Source organism: Haliotis rufescens, unplaced genomic scaffold, assembly GCF_023055435.1.
Source record: "Haliotis rufescens isolate VD_foot unplaced genomic scaffold, xgHalRufe1.0.p SCAF_1, whole genome shotgun sequence".
Classification (NCBI taxonomy): domain Eukaryota; kingdom Metazoa; phylum Mollusca; class Gastropoda; order Lepetellida; family Haliotidae; genus Haliotis; species Haliotis rufescens.
The window spans coordinates 14,805,054-14,825,617 of NW_025963779.1; the positions used below are offsets into that span (position 1 = coordinate 14,805,054).

Consider the following 20,564-nt stretch of genomic DNA (forward strand, 5'->3'; position numbering starts at 1 on the left):
AAGATGAGTGTTAAATCGTGGTAGAAGCATGTTGAACAAACTTTATTAGTTAAAAAATTTACTAATAATAGTCACATTTCTTATAGTAGAGTGATGACACTTCAGGATATAGGCATTTAAAAGTATAAACAATGTAATATTTGGTCAAATGATATGAAGAAGAAATTCGTGCAAAAGAAAATGTAAAACACAGTAATTCCAGTTATGTTTCTATAAAATAGTGTTCCAAATCCGACATTCTGACGAATTCAAAACGGTTTGCACTCGGCTTTTTATTGGGTTGGTAAAGGTATTTCCTTTGCTAAAATATCATGTTTACTCAGTCTTTGATGGACTTAACACCAAAAAGGTCTAGATCGGTACTTTACTAAGAAAATGTTATCCCAAATAAAACATTTCCTATATTTCCTTTGCTGAATACACCATTTTTTGTCTTATCCAAATTAGCATTAAGTTTCCACGTATCACAATACAATTCGAGCTGATGTATCAAAGTTTGTAAACAGTCCTAAGAACATAATTATATCATCTGCAAATAGTAACATAAATATTTTTATATCCTCGAGGCCTGTTACTAATCGAGTCCAGACAAACCGTTGATTGACATTGCCCAGAAGTCGGGCCAAGAAAGTCGGGCCGGGTGTGACCAGCGGGTATTTCTAAAAACGGGTTGCAGATAATTAAAACGAAACTTGCACATGTGGGCAAATGTATCTCTGAAAGACATTTCGAATGCATAGTTTTTCTGAAGGAATCGAGTTGGAATCTAATGTATATCCAACAACATAATAAAGTACTAACTATGACAGTATAGAGTCCTCTCAGAAGAAGCAGTTTCTTGATTCTTCGTGTTTTCTTTGGTATGTCTGTGTGTGACGGTTTCTCACTGACCTTAGCAAATGAGGTGTGATGTCCTGGGCAGGAAGTGACAACCTTCCTTCTATTAATTAACGTGTTGGGCCTCCCTAATTAACCTTTACTCATTCCTTTGGTGTTTTTCACGGAAGTTGATATCTGCAAATGTCAAGATGGCCGACACAACACGTGTTAATAACTGTTAAAGAACTTCAAACACTGTTTTACAGTGTTCAACATTATTCCTTGGGACCTGCTTCTAATCGAGTCTAGACAAATCAGTAGTTGATACTGGTAACAAGGCCCCACGCTGACATAGTACAATGATACATTTAGTTCAAGTCTTAGCACACGCACTGGGTACTTGGAACCAATGCAAACCAAGAATTGATATTACGTATGGATTTATATTTGAATTCCCATTGGCATTTACGGCACAGCCACAGACAACATATTTACTGCTGTATCACGGTGGCATATGAGTCATTGATTTTGATCCAGTGAAACAAGTGGTTGATAGCATGATCAACACAATGCGTCATTTGGTACAATGGTATAAATATACAATGCAAACATATTATACAATTGAAACTAACAGATACCCATTTTACTTGGCTCTTTGTTCCTCGCAATACCCGTACGCGTGCATGGTGGCATCCTTAAAATCAAGTCAAAAACTATTTTGGTTTGTTTTGAAAGCCTTTATTACAGTGCATTCCTTATTACCAATGAAATTACATCTGTGTTAATCGATACGTTAATGATTAATTAAGTTGATAAAAAAAGTAAGCATTGTAAAGTCTTATAACCGAATGTTGAGGACGTGAGACTACGTCACAGATTTCAGGATTCAATAAAACATTGATTTGTGAAACATTTGCAAACAAAAACGCAATTAATTTTAGCAATAGTTATTTCTAAATTCAAGCGCGCACACACACACATGTTCATGTTCAAAGTCCAGTCCGTTTCGTTCCATCTTCGGTCAATTTATAGCTGGTATTCTTGGGGAGGAATGGGGATGACAGGGACTCTTTTTGAAAATATTATGCGTTCACGAAAATCGTGGAAATAAACAATTAATCAGGTTTTACCAAACAAAATCGTTCATTGGACGATTTAATTTGTTTTAAGTAAAATGGATTGTTTGGTTGTACTTTTCAAAGACAAATATGGATATATTGAAGTCAAAACATGATGTTACAAACAAAAACCCATCCTCCCAGAATATTACTGAGTCAACCCCTCAAATCTCCGAATCCTCCACAGCCCCGCTACCATGGTTATTATCGAGAGCCGATCTGTCCTTGGCGTTATCCTTGATAGTGGTGCGGTTTAGCGGCTGATACAGAGGCAGATCCGGGTAGAGGTTGAATTGAGGTTCGTCATAGATGTGAGGTGTAGCATACACGTTGCCAGGGGCCAAAGTCTCCTTGCCGTCGCGAACATGGTTATCGTAGGTAACTGATTTGTCTTCGACGTTACCCTTGGGAAACCCGGGAACAAGTGGCTGATAGAGAGACAAGTATTCATTACGGGTGAACTCGGGTTGTACATTGGTGTTAGGCGTATCATAGGGGTTGCAGGGGGCTTTAGCTGCTTCTTTGCCCGTCTTCGGTGACTTCACTTCTTCGTAAACAGCATTGGAGAAGGATGGTGGCGTTACCGTAAACACAGAACTCCCCGCTTCACTGTGATGGCTGATATCATGGTTCTGGTAAGGTGACATTTTCTTTCTGCGATAAAGTCTCCACGCAATTAATGCACCTGCCACGGCCAAAACCAACAGAACAACGCCAAACACCGAACCTACAACGACGCCGGTTTTGTTGGAGCTGGATGCTGTCTGTGAAGCTGAAGCAAAGATACACCAAGAATTTAAAATAAAAATGTAGACTCTAAGCCCCTCTTTTAACGAATTGCTTTTCCATGTTTGAAAATCCTCAGTTACAACATTGTGCACACTATATGGCCCACAATTAATTGTACGTATTCTTGACACTGCTAACAACTCTCTCACATACATTAATATCGACAATATACATACTTATGGATCTGTGTTAATGATACACGATTATTCGTCCATGTATGCAATTACATCATATTGATTAATTTATATCTTTATTCAACTCTATTTTGTGGAGTGCAAAATAATGTCTCGTTACGTTAAAAAACAAACCAAAATTCTTTATATTTTCAAGAGAGCAACCTGTGCGTTTACAACACTAAACTTACCAACATCAGGGACGCTGTCGTCAACTATGGTCTTGTAATGGACTGACCAGGGCAGCCATGGGTAACTAGAACCACCAGTGTACACCAGAAACATAACTTGACCTGTGCTGACCAGTGTCTGATTAGACTGACCACACCACCTGGCCAAGAATGGAGAGCTGGAGGACGGACCTAAACAAAGCAAATTGCACATAGCTTTTTAAAGCATGCATGCATATTCACCTTATCCTTAAAACAATGATGAACTACGGATAATACTATTAAATAAAAGATATCAACATGATATTATAATCAGCATATGTCATTATGACCTAATGGTGTTCATAAATTGTATCATGTATCAGCGTACCATCGAACACTTCCAGGTACCTGCCATAACACATATCGGAGCTTGTTATTTCTGAGGACCAGGATTCCAGGTTCAGTTCTATTTGATTTTCAGAATCTGCAAGGACTGAAGTCGTCAGTCTCCATCTACATGTTACTCTGCAAATACGTAAAACATATTAATACATACATTAAACAAAGGCTTTCTGTAATGAATCATTATAAATTCAAAAATGAATTCCACGATAAAATATTTATATTTTGACTTTGTTTCTATTGAAACATCTTAGTTGCCTTCAGACCTGCGGGTCTCTATTATTAGGTCTGTGTTTAAAAAATGATATTATATAACAACAGCCACATTCTGTGATTCTTGTCCATGCATTGCAGAAACCTTCATAACATTATTGTAATTGTAACTGTAATATTTCTGCTTTAATTGACATGAATATTTACCTGGAAAGTGCAGGTATAACCAACACCTGACTGTGAACACCCGACTTAACACTGCGTGTGACTTCACTGCAGACAGATTGTGTTGTGTGATTTGCTGAGATGGAAACAGGCATAACTAGCTCTTTAGTACATTTTATACGAAGTACATAAACACGTACAGTTGAAATAGCATTGATCAGGAATCAGTGTTAGTGTCGCGGCAAAATCTCTACAGATTTAGACATTATATATTCAATGATTCATCGCTCTTAGGTTTAACATTAATGTATGTTTGTTTTCTTTCTTGTCTTTAGTTGCACCTAGCGTAACCTAACAGGCTCTATATGAAATATATTCCAATTGAACTCTAGATTGTATGTAGGTGTCACATGCCCTGCAATGCCAGGATGAAGTGTAATAGGGAAAATGGTATAATTGTGTTAATGTTAAAGGAGCTGTTCTGCCTATCACCTTTAACCCATGGACTCCGCGTGGACATTGTGTACATGGCCCAGTAATTTGCTGTTGTCCGTGGTCGATGGTTCATCCATGGGTTACCGTTTCCCCATGGCAGCTCGGTAGCCCATGGTCTGCTTGTCATCCACGGCCACATGGTTGCTGTTGGTCTGATTGTTGTTCCATAAGACAATTGTTGTGTATACTTGTACTTAAGAGTGAAGATTACATTGTTTCTGTCATTGAGGCTGGTTGCGTTGACGCGTACAGCCAGACATGATCTTGAACGGAACGTTTTGGTCTCACCACCACACCAAGATCCTAAGTATCTGTAGCTGTTGTTAACATCACCTTTAAGTTTGAAATGGAAATGTTAATCTGGTATAATGATTACACCAAAGACGAGCAAACCTCAATAATAAAACTATAGTAGTATGGAGTAATACGGTAATAGGCGATTAACAGTAACTATTCAACAGATGAAGTACCATGCTGACACACATGTCCAGCCACTATGCATATGTCACAAAGGCGATTGTTAGTGTCAAAGGCCAGTTTAATATAAGAAGTCGTAACTTACAATCATATAACCTGATGAAACCATGCGAACAGCTCAAGCCGGAATAGGGCTCAATTTCAGCATATACTTGTCTGCCTTGTCCTGCCAGGATCATCCATTCCCGTGTCATTCTGGTGATTAAAAGTATGTTTACATAGTTAGTTCTGATGTTGCGGAAGTGACTTGAGTTTAAGGCTGCTTGGGACAGAAGTTTAGTAAAACCACGGCGCGTCAGCTCAAAGTGGCGCAGGTCGACGTTGATGCATCCTCTATTATCAAATCCCAAATATCCGGCGAATCAAATTTAACCAAAGCCCATACTCCAACATAACGTCGAGAACTTATCCTTATAGCATGGCGTTGAAAATATCCGTCCAGTGAAACCACTGTCCTGAAGGAGAAACATTGTGAGCTGAGATAATGACGTCACTTCTGAAACGTTCGAGGCTATTCATCACGATAGAATGGAGATACAATAGACAGTGACCTTATAATCGAGCAGGACGTCATTTGCGTATACTCTTTCGGAAAACAAACAAACTAGGAACATGATTCGAGTTTGACAGGCTATGGTACAATTTATCAAGTCGACATTACACCTATTATTATGATGAAACTAGTTTAGATAAGATAAATCGCAACCGTCACTAGGACATTGGACATACCTCTGATAATATGGATATACTGTGAAGAAGTCATTGTTGGTTGCTCTCATGGTCTGCATCGTGCTCATGGCATGAAGGAAACTGATGCACGACCACCATGCTGCATTTGTAAATATACACAAAGGTTTCTTGTAAATCTTGAACGTCATCGTGATTCTAAACTAAAGATAACTGAGTTTCATACAATCCTATTTCATAATTCATATTTCTTTTGCTTAAAAAAGTATACTACAATTTGAAACACATATAAAAATATGCTCAGCAACAAAGGAAACTGTGACGTGTTTTAGGATGATATACATGAACATACAGCTGCATGTTACGAGGCAATGTAGGAATCATTTTCTGGTAACGTTGTGCATTGATATTTACAGCAATAACCACCAACTGTGTTGCTCTTCACCCTCCCCATACCATAACTCTCCCCCAACCGAACTGATCTTCCTTCATGACACAGTTATTGACATGACGTTCATCACATTGTCTGTACACTCGTTACGAGATTCGTCTGTAAACATCACCGTCTCCACTGAGACATCACCGTCTCCACTGAGACATCACCGTCTCCACTGATACATCACCGTCACCACTGAGACATCACCGTCTCCACTGAGACATCACCGTCTCCACTGATACATCACCGTCACCACTGAGACATCACCGTCTCCACTGAGACATCACCGTCTTCATTGAGACATCACCGTCTCCACTGAGACAACCCGGCGTAAACGTTCTCTGCACAACTTAAGCGCAGGCGGCGATGTTTATTTATCAAGATTGGTCATATTGCTTGTCTCCTGACAATGATTCCATTACGGGATTTATCCCAAACATAGTTTTGTTGTTGCCAACGTTGCCAAAGCTCTAGGAGGTGTTACTGTGAAGGTTAAACTGTCGTGCCACCTGGCGTTGAGACGTTCCGAATCAACCATACCAATAACTCTTTTACGATCATTTTCGGACAAGCCTGGCACCCGTATGCCTTATTGTATTGGATAAAACGACTGTTTGTGTCCGATGGGAAATATTCCCACAATGTGTAAACGATCATATGCAAGGCTACCGAAAATGTTGGTTTTTTTATTAATCAAACAAACCACTTTTTATGACGATTTCCTGCAGCATGAGATTTACCTCCCTACCTTCTCTCATTGGAGTTGGTGTTGTTTAAGGGTAGTTTCGTACATTTTTTGCATTGTTTGCAACCAAAAACCTAGTTCATGAAAATTATCCAGTACGACCGGCATCGGTTTCTTTTGTTGAGTACATTATGCTACATTAGGAAGACTCAGTTAACGTTCTTACACCATTTTCCTTCGCATATTTAACTGAGACACCGCACAATTCTTCAACGTTAGAGATATTATGCCTTTGCTTTAACGATGCTAGATGTCTTTCTAAGATATGAAATAGAGTTTATGCATACCGTCCTTAGTTGAAGGTGTGTACGGTAGTCGGTAACTCCAGGATGGATATAAGTAACAAGGCCGAGTTCTGTGCCTTGTAACTGTCCTGTACTGAATAGTGAAACCAGGTCCATTGGTAACACTGCTGGCGTTGTACTTGATCGTCAAAAAGGTCCCCATTGACTGAACGGAGGGTGTTGAGTGTCCGCACCAGGATGTTCGCTGGTAAGGTCCTTATACAAATTTACAATGTAACGATTATCATAAGACCACAAAGACCATATTCTCCGTACGGGTAAAAAAGGCCGAGTGTGACAACTTTCCTTAAATTGCGAATCTGTAGTTTTACGAAACGCGGTGCTCATCGGTCGGTTTATGCGACATGAAATCACATTTCTGCATTGTTGAGATCAATATCATCCATTGTTCCTGACGTCATAAAGAACATTATGCTATCTGAACAATAGGTTGGCTGTAGTGAAGTATCCCTATATGGCTGGCTCTTCGTACGATTTTTGCATTATTCTCAAATGACAATGACGAGTAATATTGACAGTCACCTTCTCGTAACTCTGAGTCACGCATTATCTATCCCTCGATGACATGCAACTAAGTCAGCCTGACCACACGAACCCATTAGTCGACTCTCACGACAAGCATAGTCGCCTCTTATGGGTTGCTGAAGACCTATTCTAACCCGGATCTTCACGGGTCTATATAAATGCAACAGTATACTCATGATGTATATACTAGCCACATAAAGAAACTGTGCACGGAGAAAATATATTCTGGATTGAAAAATTGCAGGCCATGGCAGTAGCATGACATTGTTATGGTGAAGGAAATCCATTGCGACCCCAGCCGTGTGAGGACGAGCGTTGTCCTGTGGAAATGTCAATCCCGGGCCATGACGTTGCAGAAAAGGAATGACCACAGGCCTCAGAATCTGATCTCTGTAGCCAACACCGGTGAGATTGCCCTGAACAACCACCAAAGGGGTTCGGTGCCGTGCTGTTATCCCACCCCAAATCATCACAGAGCCACCTCCAAAACGATTCCTCTCCACAAAACAGTTGCGTGCATAACGATTCATCTGTAAAGACAACATTTCTCCACCATATATCGAGGTTGGCGAACATGATTTCGACACCATCTTAGACGGTTGACTCGATGACGGTGTGTCAGGATGGGACGTATGGCAGGGCGTCGTGGTCGAATCCCGTACTGACGTAAACGATTCCTGACAGTGTTGGGATGGATACGGCGCAGTCCAGGAATTGTCTGGGACGTCATTACTGCCGTTTGGAACCTGTGTCGGAGATGTGTAACTCTAATCCATCTGTCCTGTCTTGGCGTCGTTACTCGGGGACGTCCTGAACGTGGGTGGTCGGCAACGTCATTTGTGTTCTGATAACGCCTCACCAATGCCGATATCGTGTTACGATGGCATTGGAAATGTGTTGCCACCTGTTGTTGCCTCATTCCCGCTCGGATCATTCCAATGGCTTCATGACGCCGTGCAGCTGTCAATCTTGGCATGATTTGCTTGTGATATGCTTGTGTCTGCGCCTGAGAAGTTTTGAATTTTTGAATGACCACAGATCATGCTTTCCAAAGTGACAGCGAATTTTGAGTTGCACATGCTGTGTACAGCTGCACAGGATGCACGTGCAGTAACACATTGCACGTCCATAGGCCCCCATCAATGACGTCATATCGCATGACACGTGCATGAGCGTTTGATTGTCTCCAATAATTGCTGTGTTCAAACCTATATTTCATATGTGGACGGTATGCCCTTATATCTATATTTCTCCGTGCACAGTTTCTTAATGTGGCTAGTATATATATATATATATATTTATATATATATAATTCACATACGTCTTGATGTTCCTGACACTGTAGAGAAATAAAGAGAAGTTTTCTCTGTCGTCGCTATTTTTTACGAGAACAAATTAAACCTAATTCATTGTTCCACAATTTGTTTTAACTGGATTAGGAGGACCAGTGAATGCTATGTTTACCGTCGTCCATGCGGAGCCAACGGGTAATCGGTCACTGCCTTTCTATTCGTTCAGGTAGACAGTCACGAATGTACTCTTGTATTTGTTTTTAAATATCAATTCTGCCACGAACCTTCGACCATTTGGACTGTATGGTTAGAGCAGGGGGAAGGAAGCGACGATTGCAGAACTTTTACCAACAACTCCTGGCTATCTCCACTTGTCCTGAGTGTCACGTTACACTGCCTATAACAGAAATGATAAAAGCTTGTCATAAAAACATTTATGATAAAAAGTAGTAGTAGGAGGAGGAAGAGTAGTAATAAAAATAATAATAATAGTAGTATTAGTAGTAGTATTAGGGATGGTAGTAGTAGTAGTAGTGGTAGTAGTAGTAGTAGTAGTAGTAGTAGTAGTAGTAGTAGTAGTAGTAGTAGTAGTACAATTAATTAATGGGGTTAAATCGTTTTTTTCTGGAAACATAACTATGAAACATCATTTCATCACTTTTTAAAACTATGTTCAAAATATTTTGTGCATTCAGCATTATATTTTTATTAAATGGAGACAGCTCTAGTCTAAACTATGAAATGTCTGCGAATAAAAGTTGAAAACTGTACCTTGTTTCTTGTTTCGAGCCTTGTCTAACTTGGTTGGGGGGGACGTTAGAATTGATTGTGAGCGTTTGAGGTTGATACGTGGCTAAGTAAGTAGCTCTGCAGCTGCTGAACCCGGCTGTACAAACATGGATAATTCATCATTATTGTTTGAAAGGAAACGTTTTTCATAGTCGTAGCAAATTCTCAGTACAACACAGATCCAATGTTTTTGTTTGTTTGACCGCTGTTCAACGCCACACTTCGCAATATTCCAGCTATATGATGGCGGTCTGTAAATAATCGAGACTGAAGCAGACAACCCAGTGATTGCCACCATGCGCAAGATCAAAAGTACATGCCTTGCAATACATGAACTTGTGTACATGTTGATCTCTGCAAATACGTAATTTCTACCAGAAATGACACTATAATAACATGCTAAGAACTAACATTCCGCATTGGATTGATATTAATGCATGCACACGTGGACTCTTAAAGTTTGTTTATCAGTATGTCACAGCTGTCACAAACACGAGGGGGGCACGGGTGGCCCAGTCGTCTAAGGCGCCGCGATTCTCTGTGCAGAGTTGCGTACCTTGGGCACGCCAGAAACCTATGATTGTGGGTTCGAATCCCGGTTCGCCCCGATTATGTTTCTAGGTTTGCCAGCACCATACCCGTGCTCGTGGGTTTCACCGAAATGGTAAACGTCTGAGACCTGCATCACTTCTGTCTTTCCTCCCACAATAAGCTGACACGCCGCGATATGACTGGAATACTGTTCAAAGCGGCGTTAAACCCAAGTCACTCACTCACAAACACGAATCTTAGACAGTACAAATACTGAACTGCCAGGCAAAAGAAAGTATAAACCAAGTTTGATGACGGCTCTACATGAAACAAAAAGGTAATTGTTATTCAATACTGATTCATTTAATACGGGTATCATAACTGTGTCTTGGACCTTAAGGTTGCTATTTTTCGGCGTCTATTTCCAGCCTAGAATCGTATTTGTAATTTTGAGTTCAAATCCAATTTTTAAGTGCAACATATATACGCATTGCTATGAGTTAGACAAGAAGGCAGCATATTGTGTTGAAGCTTTCCTTGGCTTACCGATGACTTCCGTAAACCCAATGGTAAAACCATGACCATGAGAGATGCTTGACATATTGAACCGGATGTCCAGCTCTGAGCCATGGGATGTGTAGGAAGATCGTCCAGAACCACACCATGACAACGTGTTCTGACCATCTAGAAATGTCAGAGGGCATATTAAATAGTCATATTTAGGTAACAATTTCATGTTTGATCAGTTCAAAGGAAAACGAAGAAGAGGAATGGTCTCATATCATAAGAAAGCAAATATAACTGTCCGTATGGGCGTGCGCGCGTGTCTGTGCGTTATTTCAAGCTGCAGTCAGCAATGATTTAGCTATACCGGCCTGTATCTTATCGAGCCTAGACCAAGCAAACTAGTGGTTGCTATAAAAAACAACGTTCAACGTCATTGGTCCAACTTATCAACCAGGGTCACATGGCCTGATCAGCCGAGCCAATCAAATCTACTCTTGCGCTACTAGCAACCAATTCTACCCAAAAACTCCACGGCCGCAATAACCGTTTCACGTTAAATTCCTAATTTAAGTAAGTGAGTGAGTAGGTAATAACCGTTTCTTTAATAACATATGCTGTACATGAGACTGTTATTGCGTATGCAGTTAGGGTAAATATAAGAGTAGACAACACATTATGTGTCGGTTACTAATTAAGGCAACTGTATTTAGAATTACCATGATGTTAAAAGAACCGCCTTGTATTTAGTGTATTTGGTACACGTATTATTAAACAAAGTACAAAACAACAACTTACCAACATAAACACTAATCTGGTTTTTAGAGCAGGGCGAAGGGAGATTGGATTCCAACACACGAACACGGACGTTGTACCCTGGTCTGCTATAGATGGTCCACTTGCATTGTTCTCTGAACAAGCTGGATTTGATATTAATGGAGATAGTTAGACCGTACAGAGTATACCGTGTACTTGTAACTACACGTATGTGTTTATGCATGTGTTGCGACATTCGCAGCGTTTAGTAAGTATCTAAACAAATTATCCACAAACTATACTTTCTTTATTGGCACCATATCAACCTTCTAATGTGAATAAACAAAATCATATTGTTAAACTTCAGTAGAATATTCACTTCAGACAATTCCTTTAGACATTTTACAAGAACGATTTACTGTTTACTTAACATATTATATTTATGGAGAAAGAGAGAGAGAGAGAGAGAGAGAGAGAGAGAGAGAGAGACAGACAGACAGACAGACAGACAGACAGACTTCATCAAACTGTGATGACATAGAATATATATTATATAAATTATTGAATATTAATTCATACTCAATCTGATTGACAGCCGATCTGATAATGGATGTAGATTGTGTTGCGTGGTGCTCGGCCTGGCACTGATCGGCTGAAAGAGACATGGATATAACATTAAAAGTACACTTAGATGGAAATCTCTGATACACAAAAGCAATAACTTTACACGTAGATTGCGTTGTATGTTCCTAGTTATGACATATAATTGATAGCCAACGTTGGGAAAGTTTCAAGCATCTAAATGTATATTGCACTGTAGGATATAGCATATAAATGTTCCCTCTTACATCTTCGTCTTGCTATGTAGGATATATGGACAGCCTGCGAACCGGTCATTTCTGCAGTGACAACGCTGCCACGACTTTCATAGACTCCGTCACCACAGAGGAATAGTCCTGTTGCATCGGTGCCTGCAGATGCAAATATAAAGACAGTCAACATTCATCTTCATTAAAAATGAACCCGTCTAGGTTTATGAAATAAAATTCAAAGAAACTTTGAAGAAACACACGCTCAAGTTCTGTCAAACAGTATTTGTGTTCTTGAGGAAATGTCTTTTTATTTAGATCTTCATTTGAGATGTGGGGGCACGGGTGGCCCAGTCGTCTAAGGCGCCGCGATTCGCACGCCAGAACCTATGATTGTGTGTTCCAATCCCGGTTCGCCCCGATTATGTTTCTAGGTTTGTCAGCACCATACCCGTGCTCGTGGTTTTCACCGAAGTGGTAAACGTCTGAGACCTGCATCACTTCGGGCTTTCCTCCCACATTAAGCTGACACGCCGTGATATAACTGGAATACTGTTAAAAGCGGCGTTAAACCCAAATCACTCTTATTATTATAGTGCTAGCACACTTAGATACCCCACTGACTGAGAGCCGGCTAGTCGTTTCTTTATCGCTCTAATGCCGAGTGCCTGGCAGAGTAACAATGGGTACCAACTTTCAAAGTCGTTTGGTCGAACCACCAGGAGCTCTATCCACTCCACAACCGAGACGGTTCTATATTATTAGCTCAGACAGACCAAACAAAAGCTAAATAATATCAAGCACACTGTTATACTTCATTATACTCCACTCTTATTCATACTTCATTTATTTAATATTGCAATAGAAACCAAATAAATTGTATCAAACCCAATACCTTCTTCTTTGAATGTTATGACAGAATTCTCGTATGAACAGTTGCCCGTATATTTGGTCGCGCCAGTGATCTTCAAAACAATAAAATGGTCTTCATAAAGAGTCGTAAAATGCCATGCAGCCTGTGATCTGGAACATGCAGAGATCGGAAATTACAGCGTGTGAGGTATAAAGGTGCAATACGTACACATGTTCATCTTGCGGCAAAGGGTGTGTATTTGTTTCTTGTATAACGACGCACTCTAATATACTCTACAATGCAACTGAAATACACACGATCCAAGCAGTAACCGTCTTGAAGGCTGTTTTCTGGACTGACAATCCAATGATAGATCATGTGAGCAACTATCCAAGCCGTGGGGGGGAGGGGGGAGGGGGATTTGGGGATACACGGTGATACGCTATCACCCAAGTCAACGAGCCTGACCTCGATCCAGAGGCGAGTGTCTGGAGTGAGAGGAAAGCCCCCAAATGTACGCAGGTCGGAGATGTTCACGACTGTTGTGAAACACTGGAGCATTGGTGCTGTGCTGACAAAACCGTGGATCGTAAAATCTTGGACGCGAAGCAATTATCCTGGTGCACAGAAAACGTCACCACCATAGTCAGTCTCAATTATCCGCCAAAACGGATTCAATTTGGCGTAAACGGCAAAATAGTGATGCAAATCAGAGGAATGTATCACTAAAAATCAGTGATGACACCAGGTGTTCGCGAAGAGGGTAAGCATGTCCTGTTCTACCTGTAGCACCCGCCACTCACACACCTTTTATAAAAAAGAGCCAGTGTTCTTGCCTAACGCCGCACCCAGCAATACTCACACTGTACGAACACGGCCTGGACCAGACAATCCAGTGATCAGTATCATGAGCATGATCCACATCGTTGCGGTACGACGCCACGCTCTCAAACAAGTCGCAATCCATGAACACCCGATCAATTAAAGTCAATGCCAGTTAGTAAAGAAGTGAGAAAACTTTTGTAAAGTAAGTATAAGATAGAATCGTGTATCATATTGACAAGCAATGAGTCACATATGAAGAAGATTCTTCTGAATGTAGACCTTTAACATTTCTAGAATGACTTGATTTGCTGTAAGCAAAATGTGTCTTTCCATGAAATTTGAATAACGTGTATGTTCATTGAGATACCCAAATAAATGAGAAATGTAGATGTCATAAGCTAGCGCTGGTGGTATAATGAAACACACCAAATTACGGTTCTTTGAATTACACGGTCCCCCGTGACTCCTTCAATGCTCAGACGTCATGTAGACGCCATAAGCTAGCGCTAGTGGTATATTGCAACACACCGAATTACGGTTCTTTAAATTACACGGTCCCCCGTGCCTCCCTCAATGCACAGAGGGAAAATTTGAGATATGGGAGGTCTCAGGGCCCACAATAGTTTGATCACGTCCCCTGCAGTGTCTATATCATTCATGATCATGTGCTTGTAATATTCCCGAATGCGGTACACGTGTATTATAAAACAGGTAAAACCTCGGAAATCAACAAGACATGTAATAATATAACAGAAATCGATAAATGTAATCTTGGTGTTGACAATGCATAGCACAGACTTGCTTTTCACGTCAAAAGTAGAATATATACTCAAAGTGTAAAATTGAAAATGTCAATTTATTGATACTGATAAAGACTTTGATCACGTGGACAAAATGGCTTTACGAAAAAAACATCTCTATAGAGGCGCATACACGTGTCAAGGTTTAATACATATTTGGATAAAATAGAAAGAAACATTTCAAACTTTCATTTTAAAGACAAATACAATCTCGAATGGTCCATATTTCATACTCAGCGTATGTGGATACAAGTATTATATTCGAATGTTTATGATCCATCTTCAGCCCATTATACATAAACTGCTGTGCAAAAGAAACTATACACGTGAAAATTGGATTTGAGCGCACAATTACAAATGTTATCAAAACGTTACAACCAAGGCTTAAAACAGTCGATGGAACAGTTATTATACCGTTATCAAATGCATTTCTTGTTTGTTTCGTTTGAGTCACCATCACACATGGGCGTATACTTTCATTTGCCCGTTTATTTAGTTGCATTATAAGTGTTTATATATTATTATATGACACTATAAGGGTTACTGTCGTCTTTGGGGATTCGTTTTGCATGTCAGGTCAAATCCTCTGGAACAATGTCTTACCCCCATGGCGAGGCATCGATGCGGTTCTCCCTATTGCTAACGGTAACGTCCCTTCGTCCTTCAATGGAACATAGTCCTGAAAAGAACATATAAAAAGTCAAGATTGTTGCCCTGGTTATTATCGTGGTCTGTCAGGGCCATACCCCTGCTCATGGGTTTCACCAACGTGGCATTACCTCAGGCCTTACTCCCACATAACGCTGACGTTATATGACGTAACTGCAAACTGTTAAAAGTGGAGTCAAACAACACTCAATCTCATTAAAATCAGATCTTAGTTCTCGCTACTGCTAAACAAAGATCTGAGGACATCCCATCACGGGTCACGTCAGACCCACCTTGCGCGAACCTTGACCGACCAATGGAATGACCAATCAGATGGCACCTTTCTCGTGCTTTACGGCACAAATTTCAAATTGGAGACTACGCTTCGAAACATATTTTGACAAATTCTCGATTACAAATTTGAAACCTGAACAAAAAAACATTCTTGAATGGTCTAGATTATAAGGATTCAGTCGTTTAACCCGTAACTATCGTTCGGAATAACCCATGTTAAAGTTTTCGAGATGGCATTATTAGAAATCACATTCCGACTGTCACTTTCATAGTCTGGTAAGCGACGCACTGATTGGTCGGATGAAAGGTCGTTCTGACGTGACCCCTAATAGGATGTCTTCAGATCTTTGTTAGCGGTAGCGAGAACTAAGGTCTGAATTTAATGAGATTGAACAACACTCCGTTACTCATCAGACTAGTTGGCAGAACACCATGTCATCGATATAAGCCACAGTCTGTTGTCACGCTTGGACAAAGGTAAGTATAACAGGCCGCTAAGTTGATTAGAAACAGACAAGGAAATTATACCGTGTTCCTGCACCAACAGAGAAGGGACAACACAAGCAAATTGGCTATAATTCGCATGTCTGTTGTAGTTACAGTGAATGGTGTTCCACGCGTCAGCCTTTCATTACAGCTTTATCAAAGAAGCCCGTAAATAATCAACCAGACAAATGACTTTAGAATGAGCTTCAATCGACGCCCTCGGTTACGATGAAGGAGGTCAGTAAGACCCTGAGCTTGGCTACCCGATCACCATGATTTTAGCCTGTTCTCACCATATGCTTGAGACACTGATCTAGATTCCCCACAGTGTTACAGTATTTAAAAAAAATTAATGTACACACACAGATAATCATAACTGAACCGATTTCACATTTTGTTTCCTCTAAATGTCTTTCCCAAACTACAAAAACATGAAATTATCAGTATACCTTTATCAGCGCAGATGAACAACACCAGCAAATGTGCTGTCAGTCGCATCTCTGTTGTCTCTAGTGCTCCACCTCGACCGAGAATATTACGGTCACCGGACAGAAAGACGTCGTCCCCAGTATGTTTCTCTGTGTGTATCTGTGCCACATTCAATACCAGTGCAGGTTGTAATGACAGTGCACGGGTTTTATATGACTAACCACGCTGTACAGCGTTATCTCAGATATAATACATCATGGAAACGTTGACTTGCGTAGACGTGGGTAAACATATCTGTCACGATTCCGTTCTGAAAGAAACGATTGCAGGTATTCCCATACGGCTATATCGGAAAGTTGTTAAGGGGGCAACACTTCGATTCACAGGGGCTGGGAGGTGTTAGGGGTAATTTTGTTTGAGATGAGCATTTGTTTTAAATTCAATGTTTAGGAGCTCAATTACTTTTTCCAACGAAAACAAGGCCTCCGCTATTGTGTTTCGTTATTATGTTTTGAAGTGTATTCTTTGGAAACTGTTCTGCAAAAGGGGACACTGTTTCTACAATGTGAGCCGCAAGTAAGTAGATAAAGTAAAACAGGGTCTTGAGTATTTTATAGGGCACACAGGCCCCCATCCCCCCCCCCCCCCCCCCCCCACCCCCATCTCCCCCGAAACCGAAACCAAAAGGGCTGCTACCAAAGACCGCGTCCACAAGATATATTGTAGAATTGTCTTTTTGTTTTATATCATGGGTAAATGTGTTGAGCAGTATGAAGATGTTGAGTGTAACTAGCTCCTCGTAGGACACTATGAAACAAGGTTTTTGTTAAACAGATCGAAGCGTTTCCCTGAATATATACAACAGCATATACTTCATTCTCAAATTACACTACTGCCTAGAAGTTCATTCCCCTTACACGCATGGGCAACGCGTTACGCAACCAGTGTGCATCGGGTTGGTCACGCGTGTGAGACCCGTGTGCAACGCGTTGCACACGGGTGTGCACCCCGTCCGCCACTCGTGTGCAACGCGTGACACACTCATTAGAGGGGGAACAAACTTTTGACCAAAGGAGGACCCGTCTTAAGCTGAACCTGGAGGTGGTAACAAGGAGAGAAAATTTTGTTATCCTGACGAAAAATGATAATACACATGTATTTCCTAATGTCTCCTTTCTTTATGTGATTTTGTGGGAATAACATGAATACTGTTGCGATTAAATAGATCTGTTTTGTTTTATACGACCATTGCTTCTAAATCCGATGGTGTTAAGAGAATACATGGTCCTGGAACATGTTATTGCAATTGAAATGCTTTTATTGTGATCTGACATTAACCGTCTGTAGTACGACTTTCAGTGATAATATGTATGAGGTTTGGCGGCGCATTGTTTTTATTGGACCCTAATTACTTTATGATGACTTGGACTCTTTATCACAGCTCCATAGCCGTGAGGCTGGAAAAGAGCAGCATGTAATTAATGAGGGTGGGTTATATCATTGAGGATACACTTGAGGGAGAGAATACTAATTACCGTACTACAGGAAGAGACCTGTAGACGTAAGCGCGGGGTTGTGTTTTAGCTGGCCGTTTGATAATGGCCGCCAGGAGAAGTGAGCTTTGCCTGCATCATCTAAAATAAATAATAAGATACAGCAGTGTTATTTTCACGGTCTGTTGAATAAACTCCCAGCGCAACGGTCAATGTATCTTCTACTTGATCCTTGATACATCATTTTGTCTTTCACAATATATAGTATTTCAACGTACAAAGGACACTGATCTAAAGCAATTCCGCGGGAGTAGTTGTTACCTGTGCATTACTGTATTTTCCCAGTGAGTACCCGGATGATATAGCAGAAATCTAGACTTGTTCGCGACCTGTGCTCGCCATTCGTAAGCGCATTTTAATTGAAAGTAGAAGGACGTATGGTCACACTGATCAACAAAAATGAAATACAGTTTTTGAAATGTAGGTATATTTGTGGGGAGCATCGGTAATGGTGATGCAGTTTTGATAAGTCACTTGCTTGGTAATTGTGCGATCTTCGTGTACACTATTTTGACTTGCAACACAGAGTAAATATTTCACTGAACATTGCTTATTTTACCGTGTGTATATGTTTACATTCAAAATGTAAACAGATTTCACTAAGGAAATGTATTAAAACGCCTAAATATTCAGTTTATTTTACAAATTAACTGAAAAATATGTCCATCTTTATTAATATGATAACGAATTCCAAATATTTGTTTATGTTTAATACCATCACCAAGTACAGTTCTGTATTGTTTGGCTTCTTTTCTTAGCATAATTAATATATTGTGATGTGTTTAAGCTCTCTTGGTCGTCTTTATCATTTTTAGTCAGTCGGTTAAATAAATGAATGGATTATTCAGTCAATTTGTAAAATGACTGAAATATTTAGATATTTAATAAATTGCCTGAGTGAATCATATTTTACACATTGACTGTAACATATACACGCTTACAAAAGAAAATACTTGTGAAAACACCGTCTATCGCGCATCGAAAAACTTCCCAACCAAACGGAAAGGAACAAGAATGATTCTGTTCAAAGCTGCAGCGAATGAATGAAAACAAAATGCAAATATCATTATAACAACCTACCAAAGTTATAATGTATCCGGGAATATCAACATACAGGAACAATATCCATTGCGTCTGCAGCTGTACAAAAATACTTATTCGATGTAAAATGTCTATGTGAGAATCAAATACTTTAATAATAATTATTTGGAAACAATATTTGGAATATATATGAAATATATTAAAATTTTTAAATATATCGTTTTTAAACGTTATTTAAATGTATCGAATAGTATAACCCGTGTTTGTTTCTTAACTGATCACTTATTTTGTTTCAATTGTTTCACATAGGTGCCAAGTTAGCTGAGAAAGCCCACGTGACAACTATTTTTATAATGTCCACGGTTCTTAAAAACATACATTGAGTTAGATAACAATGAACAACCGGTCAGTGTATTATCGGTTACCCTTTGAACAAAGTATGTTGTTTTTACATCTGTACTTCACGCCATGATATGAGTATTCCCTAGGTTTAGTAACCCTACCTTCACATGTAAACACTTACTTTTGACATATCCACTGTGCAAGATAACAGTAATTAATCAATCAACGTATTTCCTGTTGATCCTTTGATGTCCGGGAATGATCAGTTGATTTACAAAAAAAGTAAAGCAACTGATCATACATCACTTGCTGGGCTGCGACGTGCATAACTCACATTCCACCTCACTTCAAACCTGGATTTAGATTAAATAATTACCCCAGGTACAAGAAAGACCAAATTTGAACCTTTATCGGGTAATCTGAGTGGTGCTACAACTAAGTATACATGTTATAAATTCATTAACTGAGCAGCAAGTGATTTACGACAAATACAGAAGTGTAGGGTTATACCAGAAAATGTGGATGACAACAAGGGAGTAGTAATTGTATCATCCACGCAATCCGAAATCCGCAAATGCTTTCACTCAAGGATACTTTTTTATGATCAAACTGTAACAATCAGGGGTATTTCCAAATGACGACATCCGATGAGCTTTCGCCCTTATTTGTCTGTTTGTTTAGGCTGAAGAAATTAATTACCATGCGCCCTTTGTTGAAATCTTCATACATCACGGGTAACCAATCAGTTTTCAAAAATGCGTAAGTTTATTTAGCTGTCCTTGCAGACTGGTAGCCCAGTCTCTTGTCACGCTCGGTTGCGTTAACGAGCAAATTGACTCACGGCAGCTAGTAAGCCAAAGCGGAAATCCAAAGGTCGTGTTACCTGAAGAATCAACCTTCATTTGCGAAATATCTACTGCTCTCAAAATCAATATTTCTCCCAATACTAAAAGTCAGAACTTTCTAACCAAGGAGTACCAGTTGAAACTGGTCGATGGCTGAACATTCCCAGGGAAGACAACCAGTGTCCACTCTGTGATTCTATCGCCGTGGGAGATGAATTGCATTATATATTCCGATGTGAAGCTTTTCACCAACGGCGATATGAACT

At 40.0% G+C, this 20,564-nt stretch overlaps 1 protein-coding gene across 1 annotated transcript; it reads right to left on the reverse strand.

Moving 5' to 3' along the window:
* Positions 1-1,541: 1,541 nt before the first annotated feature.
* LOC124148861 lies at positions 1,542-16,724 on the reverse strand. The gene is made up of 17 exons (XM_046520133.2): positions 16,538-16,724; positions 15,264-15,339; positions 13,078-13,205; positions 12,222-12,344; positions 11,953-12,025; positions 11,416-11,537; positions 10,660-10,797; positions 9,565-9,679; positions 9,078-9,190; positions 6,959-7,171; positions 5,533-5,632; positions 4,889-4,998; positions 4,324-4,659; positions 3,874-3,967; positions 3,440-3,576; positions 3,091-3,261; positions 1,542-2,709 (listed from the first exon to the last, which is right to left on the reverse strand). The coding sequence occupies exons 1-17, from the start codon at positions 16,584-16,586 to the stop codon at positions 2,102-2,104; spliced, it is 2,706 nt and encodes a 901-aa protein (XP_046376089.1). The 5' UTR covers positions 16,587-16,724; the 3' UTR covers positions 1,542-2,101.
* Positions 16,725-20,564: the final 3,840 nt, after the last annotated feature.

What these genes read in the sequence shown, in the direction of transcription:
- LOC124148861 (XM_046520133.2), bottom strand. Translation starts at nt 16,586, where the DNA reads ATGCGACTGACAGCACATTTGCTGGTGTTGTTCATCTGCGCTGATAAA. An exon ending in GTTCATCTGCGCTGATAAAG is followed by an intron (nt 15,340 to 16,537) that starts GTATACTGATAA and finishes TGTTCTTTTCAG; the next exon opens with GACTATGTTCCATTGAAGGA. An exon ending in GTATATCCATATTATCAGAG is followed by an intron (nt 4,999 to 5,532) that starts GTATGTCCAATG and finishes TTTAATCACCAG; the next exon opens with AATGACACGGGAATGGATGA.